This window comes from Phyllostomus discolor, chromosome 5 (assembly GCF_004126475.2).
Source record: "Phyllostomus discolor isolate MPI-MPIP mPhyDis1 chromosome 5, mPhyDis1.pri.v3, whole genome shotgun sequence".
Classification (NCBI taxonomy): domain Eukaryota; kingdom Metazoa; phylum Chordata; class Mammalia; order Chiroptera; family Phyllostomidae; genus Phyllostomus; species Phyllostomus discolor.
The window spans coordinates 133588382-133606428 of record NC_040907.2 but is presented as its reverse complement, the minus strand read 5'-3'; the positions used below and the strand labels follow the sequence as shown (position 1 = coordinate 133606428).

At 37.5% G+C, this 18047-nt stretch overlaps 1 protein-coding gene across 1 annotated transcript in view; it reads right to left on the bottom strand.

Annotated features, from left to right (window-relative positions):
* Positions 1 to 8353: 8353 nt before the first annotated feature.
* The window catches only part of TMEM26 (transmembrane protein 26), a 35605-nt gene continuing 25911 nt past the window's right edge, over positions 8354 to 18047 (bottom strand). The window contains 2 exon segments of the mRNA XM_028514141.2: positions 8354 to 12230; positions 14929 to 15005. Coding sequence (XP_028369942.1) covers positions 11806 to 12230; positions 14929 to 15005 — 502 coding nt within the window. The 3' untranslated portion in view covers positions 8354 to 11805.

Sequence of the window (18047 nt, the reverse complement as noted above, 5' to 3'; positions counted from 1 at the left end):
GTTTTGTACAAATTTCAAGTTCACATAAGGCCTGAAATGTAGACACTTTTCCTCTCTCCACATGAAGTTATGCATGCCTTCACAGGGGCAACACTGACAGGTGTGGAAGCTGAAATTACTCACCAAACAAATTTAAAGTAAGCCACAATTTTTGTAACTTTTGTGCTGTTTTTATTCTTAAATATTAAATTAGTACATCATTCCATTTATGTGCACTATACCTATCTACTATCTATTTATCTATCCTCTATCTCTTTTTCTATATGAAATAAAAGATTCATCAAAGAATGACCTCCAAAGTATTCATGATGAACATTGTAGTAAGATGGACGTTCATGTGATTGTTACTCTCTTCCTTTTACTGTCCTGTATGTTTGAAATCTTACACTGAACACATGTGACATAAGATCAAAGAAAGCAACAAATTATATTCATTATGCAAAACAAGAAATAAGATTCAGCAAATGTGTGAATGAGGAGTCAATCAAAATGCTTGAGCCAAAATGACTGAAATGATGGTGGCTCTATGAACAGAACAGAAATTGAGGGTTCAAGAAAAGGCACTAAATTGGGAGAGGACCTATTTCCAAACCAACTGTGGACGTGTTGGACTGGAAGTGCCAGAGGAGCATCTGCTTGGAAATGTGGGAAGGGCGTTTGGGGGAAAGCTGGTGTGGGGCCATTGATGGGAGAGAAATTGCAAAGGGAGAGATTAGTCCAAATGGACAAAATAAAACCTGTACAATTATGGAGTGAAGGAATGAAACAGACCCGTAGATATAGAAGGAACCTATCACCAGCCAAGCAGAGGAGGCCAGAAAGAAAAGGGTTTTACAGCACCAAAGGCAGACTGGCAAGGGGGCGATGGCTGGGAGAGCCTCGGGTGTTTGACAGTCAGGTCTTTTCCTACCTTCACACTGAGGAGTAGGTAGCATTATGTTCTCAAGACCAGTTAACGTTAGGAAAACCTTAAGAAAGGATAATAAATGAATAAAACAGAATATACGTGGTATGAATTTAGTTTTGTAAAAGAATTATAGGTATAAATATGCACAGAAAATATAATGTACTAAACAGAAAATATAAATGTATGCACAGAAAATATAATGTACTAAAATACAATGTACTAAACAAGCTAGCTACTGGGGACACAGAGATAAACAAGACAGATGCCATTGACCTCTACATTATAGGTTGGATAGACAGTAAATAAATAAACATATAAAGTAAAGATAATGTTGACTAGTGATAAATGGTAGGAATACAATAAAAATCAATGTGATGGAGATTACTGGGAGAGGGGACAGTGGCGACATCTCTAAAGATCTTGCATTTAAACTGGAATCCCAACGAGAAGAAGAATCCAGCTGTCAGAAAATGGGAGGTGGAGCTAGGGGCTGGCCCAGGAAGAAGCACCTGCAGGAACAAAGTCTGGAGACTCAGAGAAGCTTGGTGAATGCTGGGAACAGACAAAATATCAGCCTGTCTGGAGCTGTGTGGTTATTATAAGATACAGCTTGTGCCCTCAGACAGATCACAGGCTTGGTGGAGACAGGCATGTAAACAAATTGTTACATATATTATGATAAATACTGAGACAGAGAAAAGTACAAAATGCTATGAACACACAGTAAAGAAGAGTCAGTTCTGGAAGCAGGCAGGTGTGGTCTTTGAGCTAAGCCTTCTGAAGCTTTTGTGGGAGTTTTCATTGATGTTGGTGACTACTGAGTGGGAACTATTGCTAGAAGGGAGAATCTTTGTAAGGAGCAGTGGAAGGCATCACTAAAGCAATATAAATAGAAGCCCTTAGGTTAGTAAATATGGGAGGAACTTCTTAGTTCAGCCAGACTGGAGAAGAAGAGGGGACCACTGACCTGTTGCTTATCCTGCAGACCCTGGTCCAAGACCATGATAAGTGATAAATTCCACAGCTCTTCATTCTCATTGTCTTACCTGGTGTCCTCATCAGCTTTGCTTCCTCAAAGGAAGCCCTAGAAATCAGGGATCCAGGACTAGAGAGTGTCTCTGCTTTCAGACGATGCACATGCTCACTCCCTTGTGGCTCCCATGGGGTACAGAACAATCTCCTCCTCCCCTGTCAACTCTGGATGGCGAAATGGGCTGCCCACGAGAGGTGAGAGATGACCAAACAGGAATCAATAACAGAGTGGTGGCAATGGAGGACATCACTGAAAAAAGACGTAGCAACGTACACAAACATATAGCAATATAAAGAATACACAATGGCCAGTTTAGGGGAGCCTGAGTAGTTTGTTATGGTGGCAGCTGTGTCTGTGTGTGTGTGTGCTGTGATGGGAAACAAAGTTGAAAAGTCAGGTGAGAGCCAGCTTGGGAAAGGTGCTCAATGATTTCCCTGGGACTTTTTATGCTTGATCTTGTTGGCATGGAGGCATTGTCAGTGTGCCTTAAATAAAAGAGACATATGATCAATTATGCATTTCAGAGCTGCTCTGAATGCGGTTTGAAATAATACAAGGTGGAACCTCCAAAACCTGGAATCATCTGGTGGGCAGGCCCCATGTAGTACATGTTTCCCACACTACGTGAGTATTCTAGGAATCCACCTGTATCAGTGTACCAGCTGGTGTTGTTGTGAGAGGCTGTGCTCAGCTTCAGTGAAGTGTCTTTGAAGACTCTTTCAGCACGTTTGCCCATTTCATGACGAGTGATTTATGAGCACACCTGCCCACAGTACACTGAGTGTTCAGCAGTTTTCGACCAAAAACAGCACAACCCCCATGCCCAATCCTCTCAATTCACTCAATCTTACCTGCGCGACTTTATTTTGTTTCTCTGGATGAAAAATGTTCTCAAAGGGAAACGTTTTGTCCAACCGGAGGAGGTGAAACAAACAAAAATACAAAAAATGGCAGAAGCACTAAAAGACATCAAAAGTGACAAGTTCCCAAACTGTTTTGAGCAGTGGAGAAAATGTCTTGATAGGTGTATTGTATCAAATGGAGAATACTTTGAAGGTGACTGAAGTTTAAACATGTAAGAATGAATATACAACTTTTTATAAATAAATTCTGTTTTTTGAGGGGGAGAGTCTCCTCTTGTATTACAGAGTATTACCAAGGAGGTTGGATGACCAATTGGGAAAGGATGGCAGTCACTGAGGCAGTAAATGATGAGACCCTAAATTAGGATAGTAGCAGTTGAAACAGAGAGAGTAGCTTCAAGACTGAAAGGAATTATAAGCAACAGAACTGAAAATTCTTGCAGACTACTTTAAGTAGGAGGGATAAGAAAGAAAAGCCAAGGGTCAGTTTTCTCATGGGTGCCCGTGTGGCTGGAGATGCTGCTAAGCATTATATGTAGCACAGAGTGTGGTAAGATATGTGTTCTACATATATTGAGTGTGTGATGCTTGCAGAATATCCAGGAAAGGGGATGCAAGTTCAGGCATGGAGTCCAGGAAAGGTTGAAAGTAGATACCGATAAAAACTGTTAGTTATAGGAGTTTGTTGAAACCAAGAGAACTGATGAAACAATTATAGCTTTCAACCCAGCTGTTAGCTGTCACTCAGGTCATATGGGAACCTGTGAGTAATAGGGAAGAACATTCTTTGCCAGAAAGTAGAAACAACCCCCAAGATCCCAGAACCACCACCATCTGAGTTCTCCAGCTATGTGCTTGGCAGAAGCTGAACAACAGCATCCACAGAGAAAACATATTTTGTCTTGTAGATCCAATTTTCCTTGCCCAAAATTTTTAGTTTGGATATAAAAACTATATGATATCTGACATATGTTTGGTTTAGGAATTTTTGTTTCCCTCATTAATTTGATGAGATTTGCATATGATCCATTTGATCACTTATCACAATCAATTGTAAAGTCAGTAAATATTTAACAAAAATCTAAAAAGCTTACATACACACGAGTTAGACGCACTATGAATATGAACTTGGAAACAGATACACAGTTTCTTTCTGAAGTTTTCTCTCTCGGGATTTTCTTCCCTTCTTCATCTCTCCAGGGGAAATCAGCTTAACTATAATTCAATGTGAAATTCTTCTATGGTTTTTTTTTTTTTTTGGTCTCTCCATAAATGTCAGAGAGGGTGAAAGCATCAGAGTGGTCATTCCAAAGTATCTCCATGGTACTCATCAACATCCAATGTGTTTTAGTCAGTTGGATTTTTTGTGGTCTTAAAGATCTAGTCATTGTGTAAATGTCCCATAGTTGTTTCATCCACTCATATACTGATGGACACTTGGGCTGCTTCCATAGCTTGACAATTGTAAATAATGCTGCAATGAACATAGGGGTGGTGCTTATGCTCTTTCAAATTAGTGTTTTTGGTTCCTTCATATATATTCCCAGAAGTGGAATCACTGGGTCAAAAGGCAGATCCACTTTTAATTTTTTGAGGTGTCTCCACACTGCTTTCCATAGTGGCTGCACCAGTCTGCATTCCCACCAACAGGGCAAAAGGGTTGGAATTCTACTCAGCCATTAAAAAGAAGAAAATTTTACCATTGGCAACAGTATGGATGGACCTGGAGAAAATTATGCTAAGTGAAATAAGTCAATCAGAGAAAAAGAAATACCATATGATTTCAGTTATAGGTGGAATCTAATGAACAAATTGAACTAATAGGCAAAACAGAGACAGACTCATAGATGGAGAGCAGATGACAGCTAGTGGGGGGAGGGAAGTTAGGGGCTAGAGGGACTGAGCAAAAACAAAAAAAGATTCATGGACATGGACAACAGTATGGTGATTGCTGGGGGATGGGGGTATAAGTGGACTAAATGGTAATGGAAAAAATACAATAAAAATTAAATTTTAAAAAATCTAGTCATTATTTTATTTCCCTAGGTCTGATGTTTCATAGGGCAAGCAGTATTTGACATGGTTTAAACCTTTGATTTATCTAAAGCATCTGAAAATCATCCTTAGTTATAATGGCTAACTGTTTTTCTTTGGTGAAAGTGATTGAAGTGTTTTTGTTAATGATATCAGAGTAACTGTACACTATAGTAGGCTCTGTAAGTTGGTGAGGTTTCTTTTTATTAATAATTGTTTTAGCCCTGGCTGGCATAGCTCAGTGGATTGAGCGCAGGCTGGGAACCAAAGTGTCCCAGGTTCGATTCCCAGCCAGGGTACATTCCTAGGTTGCAGGCCGTAACCCCCAGCAACCGCACATTGATGTTTCTCTCTCTCTCTCTATCTCCCTCCCTTCCCTCTCTAAAAAATAAATAAATAAAATATTTAAAAAATAATAATTGTTTTAAAAATTATAAAAAGAACACACACTTAAAACTTTTAAACTATGGCTCTGATTGGTGTGGCTCAGTTTGTTGGGCACCATCCTGCAAAGCAAAACATCACGGCTTGATTCCTGGCTTGATTCCCAGTTATGGAACATACCTGGGTTGTGGGTTTGGTCCCTGGTCAGGGAGGGTACAAGAGGTAACTAATTGATGTTTCTCACACATTGATGTTTCTCTCCCTCTCATTCTCCCTCCCTTCCCCTCTCTCTAAAAATAAATAAATAAAATCTTTAAAAAACTTTTAACCTATAAAAAGCATAAACATATAATAAAAAAGGAAAAGATGGGAATGTCCATGGTCATTGGAAACTTGGACAACATTTCATACACTTAATAGCCATCTGTAAAGGAATGGATAACATTTATAAAAAGAATGACATAGTAACATCATGGTTTGTACTCTTACCTAAAAAAAAAAAAACCCAAACAAAACAAAACAAAAATCTGTGATTGTTCCTTATCAGGACTTATGGCTCTACTTCATTCTTTTTAAAAGCTACATGGTAATATGTAGTATGAATGTTCCAAAATTTAATAATGACCCTATCGATGCTACTACAGCAACTACTATTGGTAGATACTATACTGCTCTGAACAGACTTATACACACATTTTTGCATACATTTATCTGTAGAATACATTCTTAGAAGTTGAGTTGCTGGCTCAGATGATAAATGAATTTTTAATTCTGACTCATATTGCCAAATTGTCTTCCAAAGAAGTTGTAACAATTTGCATCCTCACTAGCAATGAATAAGAATGCCTGCTTCCCTTGATCCCCTCTAATACAGCATTCTAAAATATTTTTGTATCTTTGCCAATCTGATGATTCAAAAATGGTATCTTGTGGCTTAGTTTGCATTTGAGAAATGGCATTTCATTGTGGCTTGATTTGCATTTCCATAACTATTCCTTTTTTCGTGAATCATATACTTACATATTTTGCTCATTATCCCAATGGGTATTTTTTATTTTTATTTTTTCAATTGGTTTTCCTAATTTTCTCATTAAGAAAACTAATGTGTTATTACATTTGTTGCAAAAATATCTACCCAGTTTGTTTAATCTGTGAATTCACTTATGGCATTTTTATGATGTTATAAGTTTAATTTTATAACTTGAAATTTATGAATTGTCTATGTCTATGATCTCTTTTGTATTTTGCTTAGAAAATATTCTCAACATTGCAAATATAAAAGCAAAGTTTTCTATTTTTTTAATTTTTGTATTTAATTCTTTGATCCATCTGAAATGTTTTGGAGATGAGGAATGAGGTAAGGGTCCAGTCTGATATTTTAAAAATCTTAAACCACTTATAATACTCTATCACTCCCTCATGATTTATCATATATCAAAATCCTTATGTAATTTAGTCTATTTCTTGACCTTATTCTGTTCTATTCTTTTGCCTGACAAAATCAAATTATCTTGGTTTGTAGTTCTATAATACATTTAAATATACAGAGAGCTCTCTCTCTCTCTCTCTCAGCTTTTTTCTCTTATTAGTATTTTCCAGGTAATCTTTCATGCTTGTTTTATCATAAAATATTTAAAATCAGCTTGGGTGGTAAATAAAATTAAATCTTATTGATATTATTAAAAAGATTGTTTTAAATTTATACATTAATTTAGGATAAATTGATACATTTTAAAATGTCTCCTTACCACTCTCCAACAGAATATATCTTTTCATTTGTTAAATTATTCACTGATGGTCCTCAAAATCATTTCAAATTTTCCTTCACATGGATCTTGTACATTTACTAGGTTTATTGTTCTTCAATTTTTAAGTTCTAGTTCATGTTTTATGTAAGTCTATTGTTCAGATATGTACTCTATGTGGTGCTTGTTTATATATAGAAAAATCATTGATTTTTTTCAGGATTTTAGCTTATCTTAATAGTTTCTTTGGTTTTTATATGCTTTCCTTGTTTGTTCAACACTCAATTTTCTACAAAAAAAATAAAGTTGGTTTCTCCTTTCTAATTTCTATACCAGGAAAGAAAAAAATAATAATGTATTCATGATACCTTTGGTGACTAATAAATTTTAAACCCCTAGATAGGAAAAGCTGTCAATCTCCACTTTCAAAGCTTCTGAGGTTCATGTTTTGCTTTGAAAGATTGTTCCCGTTCTGCAAATGCTAAAGACACATTCTTCTATATTTTCTTCTAATATTTTATAGTTTTCAGTTTTACATTTAGATCTTTAATCCATCTGGAATTTATTTCTATATATTGCGTGAGATAAAAATCTAACTTTATTTTTTCCAGATGGTTCACAAAATTTCCCAACATCATTTATAAAATTGGTCAGTCTTTCCTCACTAGTTTGAAATGCCACTTTAGTCATACTCTAAATAGATCAGTTTTTTTTAACCAGAGCTTAAAAACTAAATGAAGTGAATTACAGTAGAGAACAAAGACAAGAAATTCAAGCAAAAAATAGACATTGAGATAAAGCTGTAGGCAAACCTACTTTATATATACAAAACAAAATACAAAGGTCATTCATAGCAAAATATTATAAATATGAATAATTCAGAGAAAATATTCTTATAAAATAGAGGCTGGACACTCATAATATATAACGCCATAGCAGTTGTTATTCAAATGTTGTTTAGAGTTACTCCTGTCATATGGAACGTTATTTGAAGTCTCAGAGCTATAAACATCCTCCAGCTGTAGTTTAATCCCAAATCAGATCTTTCTGAGAGTGGATCAGAATGTCCATTAAGTGAAAACACAAAGTCTGACATTGGAAAAAGAGTAACAATCTCTCCTTGTAATTCAATTGTTTGCTTTTTCACTCACCTCTCCAAGGCTCTGTAATATTTCAGTATCTCACTTTCCTGGCACTAGAGTAGAGTGAATGTGGACACAGACTTGGCCTCTTGCAATTCTTTCTTTTAGCAGGAGAGTTGATTAAGAGTCATGGAGATTAAATGCCAAACATGGTAAGAGTCAGTGTTGAGCTCTGAAACCTGGGAAACCCTAAACCATGTGCACCTACCATGCACGCCTTCCAATGCTTTGAAAAATTGCTATTAACAATTAATATTACAATGGTGAGTCCTGGTATTTCTTAGCCTATCTTTCTGATATGAGACCTGAAGTGCTGCTGCATGTTGGTGAAACAGCAACAGAGCCAAATGATACATTTGTGTAGCAATCTTCATTTGGGAAGATTAAAAAAAATGTTATTGCCAATGCAAATTTTTATTTTTGTATGTTATCTGTTTCAGCTTAAATATGAATTAACAACATTATCAAAGACAGAGACAGTTTACTAATCTTGCAATGTCAAGTTATGTTCTCTGAAACCAATCTAGAAAGGGTGAAGAAAACCCACAAAATGTTTATGAGGTGAGTTTTTACACAGCATCACAAAAACATGTACATTGTGTTTCCTTACAAGTGAACCATGTTTTGAGGGAGGACATTTGACTGAGCTTTAGTCAAGAAATTAAAATAAAACAGCGATAACAAATAAGCTACTTTCTTCGGTGGCAGGGAGCTACATAGAATGGTTCAGAGGTATGGCCTGCATTACATCACACAGATGATCGGGATCACCTCTCTTATTACCAATTAAAGGGACACAAGTCCCAGGATGTCAGCATATTCTAGCCACTTTACAGCAAACACTTGGATGCTTTCAAATATCACCATGTTTAGCATTCTACTAAAAATAATTAAGTAACTAAATAAATTTTTGGCTTTTCATGAGGGGTGCTAGGAATACAACTTGCACTTAAGTTTTATTTTGAAATGAGCTAAATGAATATAGATTTTCTTTCTACAATAAGAATAATAATTTCAAAAGAGTTGGAGCATGGGCAGTTAGGTTAACAAATGACGCCCCTACTAGATTTTCCTGGAAAATGTTGCCAGAGCATGTTTCTATTCTTCTCACCATCAGTTGCTGCGATGGTCCTGGGTGCCCTCTGCCTTCTTGGCACTCTAAGTGAAGCTAGGCTTTAAACTTCATATTTCCCAGGCCTTTGGAGGAATGTTAATTGCAAAATAGTTCACTTAAATACTAGAAACTCATTCACAAAGCTGTGCCAAGTCTTAGATTCGAAAGCATTTAAAAATATCCTTGCAACAGCCCGTATTACTTTATACTGATCTATTTTTAGAGCCCCACTGTTTGTTTTGCTGGAAAAAAATTAAAACATGAAAAGTATGCCATGAGCAAATCTGCAGTAATAAGTAGCACATACATGTTGTGGAGGAAAACATTCACCATAAAATAGTCAACATAAAAACAGACTCTGCCGAGGCATTTTTATAAATAGCAGCTATTATTTTGCTTTCAGTTGTGAAGCATTTTAAATAACATGCCCTTAAAAGTTGTCAAGTTTCTTCCTTTATATAGATACGATTTCCTGATCTTTCGTAAAATTATTATGGAAAATTATAAATGCACCCCATTAGTTTCATGTGTAACTTTACAATTGTATTGTTAAAATGAGAAACACATGGAAGAAAAGAAATAGAAACAGGGTATCAGGCACTGAAGAACACATTAGTTGGAAATTACTGATTTCTCTGTATAAACACAGAGATTGCTTATGAAATGTTTTATCAAATGTTTTGAACAGATATCATGTCACACAGATTTATAGATAAAATTGTCCCAATTAATTGCCAATAAGTCACACCTAATCTAAGGTTATATGCTGTGTTATCTCAGCCTCTCTGAGTTCCTGAGGATAATAAGAAGGAACCATGATTTGAGCCCCAAAAGAATAGTTTTGGAACTGTTTACCTCATGCAATTATCTGATATAGCCAGGTATCTTTCACACTAAATGTTTAAAAGCAAAAATAAGAAAGAAAAGGTTCTGAATCACCTCCATCTGGAAAATACTGCAATATATAAAAGAAAAGTGTGACTATATCAATATCAGAAAAATGAACTCTTAACGCAGAGAAGAGAGGCAAATGTCCTGATTTCCATAACGCTGCACCATACGTATTCTGACCCCGATCACTAATCGAAGGCCATGGGCCATGGGTAAGGCTGATGCAAGCCTCCATCACCAGTCCCTTTCCTGAGACCTAAGGCTGTGTCCTGTTGTGGCAGCTCAGAGGGGCTGCCGTGACGCTGGCACACACCAAAAACTATGGTAACACTTAAAGGGCCTGAAACCCCATTATTCACTGACTCAGCGTTTCCTTGCACCAACTCCCAAAATTCGACTTGGCTATACAGAAAACGGTGAAGTGCAGTTAAGAAAAATACTGACAAATACTGCAAATCACGCTCAGAGTGGAAATTGTGACTTTACTAGCATTACCAGTACTTTCTGCCTCGCAACCAGTAGATCTCTAACTGAAATGGCTTGCTGTGAATTTTGCAGTGCCTAAGCCAAAAGCAATAAAATTTCTGTAAGAGCATATGCGCCATGACAGAACACCACATCAGCCCAGAAAAATGATTTTCTGGGAAGGTCTGTGCAGCAATGAAGAGGGCTCTCCATGCTATGGTAGCGAGGCAGAGATTTTCACTGTTTCTAGCCCACACTGAGGTAATTTTAAAGACACATTATCCTTTATTTGTTCTGCGTTCACAGAATGTACTTTTTTTTTTAAATGTCAGAGAGGGACATTGCAGAAAAGATCAGATGAGATAGTCTGACAATGGAGCCAAAGTTCAAAGCTTCTCTGTTTTCAGGTAACAGCTGGGACAGTTCGTTTGCACTGAATCTCCTGAGGGCATGTCATTGTAACCTGGGCCACAGCTTTTCAAACTGTTCAAGACAAACAAATCACTTAGTCATTGAACAACTCTAACATCTGATACCATCACACAGAAGTCGTAGCCATGGCCACTAATCAAAGTTCTTTCCATTCAGTTAAAAAAAAAATTCTCAGCTTTGTTTTGATAACCTAAAGCTAAAAACCCTTTCAAAGTGAAAGGCAACAAACATTTATTTGAAATCAATAAAAATCGCTATCTGGAAAGCACTGATTCGGTGGGGAGCCCAAATAGTGCTCTGATGAGGAGACAATGACTAAGGGTATTTATGAGAAAGGGATGGAGAACAGTTACACCAACAGAAGGAAGGCATTTCTATAGGTGCGCGTAACATAACACACTGATGCTAATGCTAAACAAGGTTTTCAATTTTTGGTCAGGTAGCTATAAGTCCGATAGTCAGAATATCTACTTTCTTGTTATCCTTGCAAATAGTTTTTTGGGGGGGATACAACGTTGCTTTAGGCCCCGTCCAAAGGTTGTTTTGTTTTGTGGTTGTAACCTTCCAAAGTGTGAGGCATCAGACTTGCAAGGCAGTTCCTCCCGGATGTCACCTCCAGCTCCATTTTAAAGTGACTCCACTGATATTGTTTTGACCGGTTTAAGATTGTTTTTTATGTTGTTCTTTTGAAAATTATTATAGGCAAGGTTTTTTAAAAAAGGAAGAAGGAGATTCTGTTTGTAAGAAAAACTGTCAAGTCAAATAATTCACTTGCATGCTGCTGTCAATAAATAACTATGGTGTGGGGTAAGAATCCTCAGAGGTGACAGACAAGCCCTGCAAAGGCATGGCCACGCCCTCCTTGGAGTCTCCCTCCCAGTCCCCACGTGAGACCCCTCTGTCAGCTGCTTCAGCCGGACCACTGGTCTCTCCTCGCAGGACTTGTGGCTGGCTTTGCAAGGAGGCACGGACAACCAAGACCAAGATAACCAAGCGGTAGAGGTGTAACACCACCACAAGGAAATTCTTCACAGCAAAGAACACCAGCATCTGGTTGATCACGTTGAAATAGGTCATCAGTACGAGACGCACGGTAAGGAAGGGGCCGTCTTGTATGAAGACAGTGATTCCAATGTTCCACAGGTCGGCACCATGCTGGCAAAACAACATGCTGGGGAGCGCCCTCGCTCTAAAAGACGAGGGGCACACGTCGTGCTGTACTGAAAACACAGGACAGACCAATTAATGTCTCTCTCTGAAATGTCAAAAAGTAATCCACAATGAAATGGGAACAAGTTTTCAACAATGGGTGCTATGCTAGTTCGCGACCGGGAGTGACTCTGTCGCGTCATTCTGTCGGAACCGGTGAAACCACCCTGCCATTCAACACCCTCGGTCATTTTATAGTCCCAGCTGACATGTTATGTTTCCAGTCAGACACACCAAAGAAAGCCAGCCCTCTGCTTTACATCCACATAAAACATGCAGATCGCCCTGTAGTCCTCACACTGGGAAACGCACAATTAACCCAGAGAGAGAGGATAAAGAACAGAGGAAACCTCCCTGCCTGTCCTTGGGGTCTACAGGTGCTGGGAGGCAGCCCAGCCGGTGCTCCAGGTCTCAAGTCAGGGAGCCTGCCTGCCTCTCCTTGGCTTCCTTGTTTTCTAGCAGGAAGATGCTGGGCAAGTTACTGAATCTGCCTGGGCCTCAGTTTCCTTCTCTGAAAACTGGGAGACTGATATCTGTGAGGAGAGGGGCTTATTCTCTGATTCATTTATTTCCATTGAAATAACACCCTTGGCCCCCTTCTTCTTTCTCACATTATCTTTCCCTCTGGATAATGAAGGACTTTGCTGATGGCCAAGTGTGGAGAAGAAGCAGAGTACACGAGCCCCCGGTCCTTCTGGAACCTCTCTGAGATCTACCTGTTCACTGGTCAACTTACTTGACCCTATGTGTCCATCATGCTGTGAAAATTCTAGCACTTATATTCAAATTCAAACTTCATTCACATTGAATGTATTTTTCTGAAGGTGGTAAAAAAAATCCCGAACAAATGCCATTGTTATTTTATTTTGTCTAATTCCTCATGGTTTTGGTTCACAGTTTATAAGAAAAACTGGATATAATTACTGATTTTCCAGTTGAACAAAAGGAGGTCCAATCAACACATGAAACTTTTTGTTTTAATTTCTAAAATGTGAATTTAATTTGGGGTCAAGGGCAGAAAATAATTCTTTAATAATAATGACGCCTTTCATTTGGAGTTTTCAAACAAAGGGTGCCTTGTCTACTAAAGCCAGCAAATATTATGAAGCTGCTTTGATATGAACGTCATGCCCTGCTTGCTGGAAAATACAATAGTAATTTAGTCAGAAGTAACATTTGGTCTTTGTTTTTCAAACAGCTGCATAACATTATCACCCCTGAAAGTTTACACAATTTCTTTCTTAAATAAAAATTTTCTTAGCAAGGCTATAAACCACAAGATATGGGAGGGTGATGACCAACAGAATGAATAACAAAAGAAAAACTAACATAAGATCAATAGCTTTTCCAAAGAAGTTAGGGTCAGGAAAGACTTCTAGAGGACCCCCTGAGAGTATCGTTTCACATCCAGACTGTTGGTGCCTAATATTCTGTCAGAACACACCAGCTGACCAATGGCTATAGGATACCTTCTAGGGCACATTATGAAAAATCTCTCCCTCTCTCTCTCTGTCTCTCTCTGTTATTGGCATACATTTGTTTGTAATTATTTACTAGTAATTAGGTAAATCTACAGCCATTCATTTCATCTATTCTGGTGGTAATTTTGTTTCAGAAAAGTAGATGTTTAAGTCTAAAATGGCCTCTGAAACCTCTGGGCCCGTCAAAGTGAGCCAAAAAAAGGTTTTAAAAAATTAAATATTCCTGCCCTAAGGTTAATTCTAATCCTGGGGTAGGATGTCATACCAAATAAGACAGACTTAGGGAAAATGTAACCAGTGAATCCTAGAATTTTCAAAGTAAAGTAGGATCCAGAAGAATTCCCAAATCAAGATTTCAGTGTTCCTGGAAGCTACAGGAAAACTCCATATCAGTGCTGTCCCATAGAACGTGGGACAGTAAAAACGTTCTGTATCTGCGCTGTCTATTACTGTAGACACATGTGGCAATTGAGCACTTGAAATGTGGCTGGTGTGACTGAGGAACTGTACTTCTAGTTTTATTTAATTTTAATTAATTGTAATTTTTCAATAGCCACGTTTGACTGATGGATACCATTAGACAATGCAGCTCTTGATCATCACTGGTATGAAATATCTAGAAAACAATTTATTTGCCAAGTCTTAGGGGTTTATGTCTTTATTAAAAGAAGACCAGTGGGATTTCTAGAGCCACTACTGAGGAAAATTTTAATTTTCCATATGGCCCTGAAGCTTCTTTTACTTGCTGTGATATTCCAATACATAGGCCTGACAAAGGCATGAAAATGACCCTTTAAAAATATCGAGATAACATTTATATACTAGCAACTGTGCTAAGCACTTTACAAACTATATCTGATTTAGTCCTCAAGAGAACCCTCAACCCTAGCTCCTATGATGATCATTCCCATTCTGGGGATGAAGAACTGACATACATATGTGTTAACTAATTTGCAGGAGGCTCTACAAACTTAGATGATGGAACCACTCTGTGAGGTGAAGGTGAAGCTGTGCTCTTATGCACTCAGCTATCTCAGACTCATCATGTACCAGAGTGAATCTCACATGGCTTTTCTAACTTTTAATCTACTTTGTGTCTAAACTGAACTGGAACTAACACTGACATAGCAAAAGATAAAAATGATAATTCTCTCAAATTCTCCCTTAGTTTCATTATAATCAAGAGTTGCAATTTTTTGTTTCTTTGAGAAAATATCTAGACATTTACCTGCAAGGTCGAGTGGAAACTGCAGCAGGCCCCAGGTCCATATAAAAAGGATGGCGTAGACGAGGCCAGGGTTATTCCTAGAACAGAGATGAAACTTTAAATGAGCAACAAAAAATATTGTCATGTGCAGAAAAATCTTTCTTCTTATATTTGTGTAAACCCTAATAACCTCTTGAGGTTTATTATATCATATACCTTATTTTATAAGAAAGATACATTTTTGTTATATCTTGGTGATATAAGAAATCCATAAATAATCTTTGCATAATTATCATCAAATAGTTTTTTTTTTTTTTTAAAAGGGACAAACCACCTCCAAAACAACAAAAAATCAGAAAGGTTGGGTTCAACCACCACATGTGCCGACATCTGTGCGAATTATGACAAAGCTCCTTAGTCCCTCATTGCTGTCTTTAGCTTTGCAAAATTAGACCAACATTAAAGGAAGGAATGCTAGAAAAAAATGTCAGACATTGACTTGGAAATTCAGAGGGCTGATTTCAAGAAATTTCAAGGATAAAAGTGAAAATTGTTCTAAGATTCCAGGACTCTAACTTAAAAATACATCTCAAAGAGCTAGATGATGTCCAAAAATTAAAAGCACAGCACATGGAGGAAAGCTATCCTCAGCTGGAAAACAAGTGGGAAGATAAATCCAATTATCAGATTTATACCAGGCTTTAAGGGGTAAGTCAAGGAACATGACTCTCTTACTCCCCTCTGCATCCTCAGTGCCTAGAACAGTGCCTGGCCAATAGTAGACTCTCTCCAGATATCTGCAGAAGGAATTGTTGAATGTGCAAAAGAAGGACCAGTACTTAGCTAACATACAAGGGTCCTAGACCTGGAATAATGGTCTTGAAGACTAAAGTCATTAAGAATAGAGGTTACAAAAATATAAAACATATTTCAAAAGTATCAAAGTTATTTTTTAGCAAAAATACAAATGAAGTTATCAATTTCAGGTTAGTGGTGTAATAACAGATTTTGTTGCCAACTTTCCTGTCAAGAGGGATTTTCAGATTGGAGAGGAATAGAAAAGCATCAGGGAAGAGTAATTGAAAGCAAACTAAATGAGGTGTTTGGAATGAATACCTTGAAATGTTTCAAGTATTGAGGTCTCCAAAAATTAGATTTCAAAACTCTGAGAGAGTTTGTAAATGAGATTTCTAAGCCATCATTATCTGTCTTGGCAGTTAATAGTGGAGACACAGTTGGCGACAAAAAAATAAAGTCCCAACTTTCAAAATGAAACAGAAGTATATCTTAAACTAAATAAGGCACATTTAGTATTAATCCCTAGTTAGATTATATGTGATTATTTAAAGGGTTTCTGAGATCCCTTAGGGAAGACAGTAATGACTAGGAATCAGCATAGGTTCCCTGAGGACAATTGCACTCAATTATGATTTCTCTCCCTCCCTCTCTCTCTCTCTCTCTCTCTCTCTCTCTCTCTCTCTCTGTCTCTCTCTCCCTCTCTCCCCCCCTTCCCTCTCTCCCCCACCTCTCTCTCTCTCTCTCATAGAATTAGGATTACCAGGCAAGTCATGATATATAAATTAATAATGGACATTGGGATTTATACTAGGCTTATGAAAAAGCCTCTCATGGTGCTCTTATTAACAAGATTAAGGTATGTTCTGGGTGTGAGTAGAGTTAGGTGGATCTTAACTGCATCAGTGACTCCCCAAAGGTGGCTCTCTAATGAGTTGTGACAGGCTCTGCCTTTGATTCTGTTCTACTTCTGTTTCATAAATGACTTGGTTGCCAGTATTGATGGAAGCTTCTCATAGGCACATATGAGAGATTGGATGGGAAAACAAAATCCTGGAAAATACAATCAGGATCCCAAAAGATCTTGACAGGGTGTAACCAGATAATCTAGAATAAGATAGAAGAAATATTTCACAGCAACGGCCATGAAAAGGCTCAAAGATTTTTCCTTACTATCCATTAATAATGAGTCTGCAGTGTGACATGATTTCTGATTTTCCGAAATCAAATACAATCATAGGTCACTTCACAAGAAGTCTAAGGTCTAGACTTTTAGGTGGAAATGCCAAGGGAACACAGGCTGTAACTTTTTCCTCTTTGCAGTGTCAGTGTCTGCCTACAGTAGATCTTTCACGAGTGTGGGAATTTTTAAATAACTTCGCTTACAGTGTCTGAACTATGTTCAGCTTGTTTTCTAAGTGTTTAATTCTATGATCACACTTCATCCTCATACCAACTCTACGAAGTACATACACTTATCATCCTTACTTGACCCATAGAGAAACTGAGGCATAGAGAATTGAAGAAACTTGTTCAAAGCCAGAAAGACTGGTCATGTGGTTAAAAGTGTTAGGAAAAGAAATCAAAACAAAATAGTTGATTTCAGCATCCACCCTTTTAACCATTGTGCTATACTGCTTCTCTGGAGAAAATGGAAAGTTTTATCTCTGCTCATTCTACAATGTTCAAAATATATCTGAAGTATTACATGTTGTGTTTTGTTTTAGGAGGAACATTTAAAAAGTTTTGGGTCCGAAGGCAAGAGACTAGGATGGTGGGAGAACTCAGAGCCATGTTATGTGTGGAACAGTTCAGGAAACTGAAAACTAAAGAAGATTCCTTTACATTTTTGTTTTATACTTATTTAAAGAGCCATCATGTGGGAAAGGAATTAAACTTATTTCTTGTGACTGCAGGAGCCAGTTCAGGTTCAAAGGATTTTAGTTTCACCTGTAAGGATGAACATTTTATCACAATAGAGGAAAGTACTCTCTAATAATATAAACTTAAAATAGAATGACTTATCCCTGGGGTTAGTATATTCTCTATTAGTGAAAATTTTCAAAGAAAGACTGGACAAAAATTTGTTGAGACAATTTTGGTGAAGATGCTGCAATAGATATAAAATGGATTTTTCAGTAGGTGGTCACTTTTGAAGTTCATCTAATCCAAAACTTCAATAATTGTACCAAAAACTCATGTACAATTTGTCTTCAAGGCAGCAGAAAGTGGTGGTAAAGCATAAGCCTTGGTACTAGTTGCTCAAGTTTGAATACAAGCTCCAGTCCTCCCAAGAGAGATATGAGCCTCCGGTCCCAGAATGATCATTAACTAGCTACACCAGT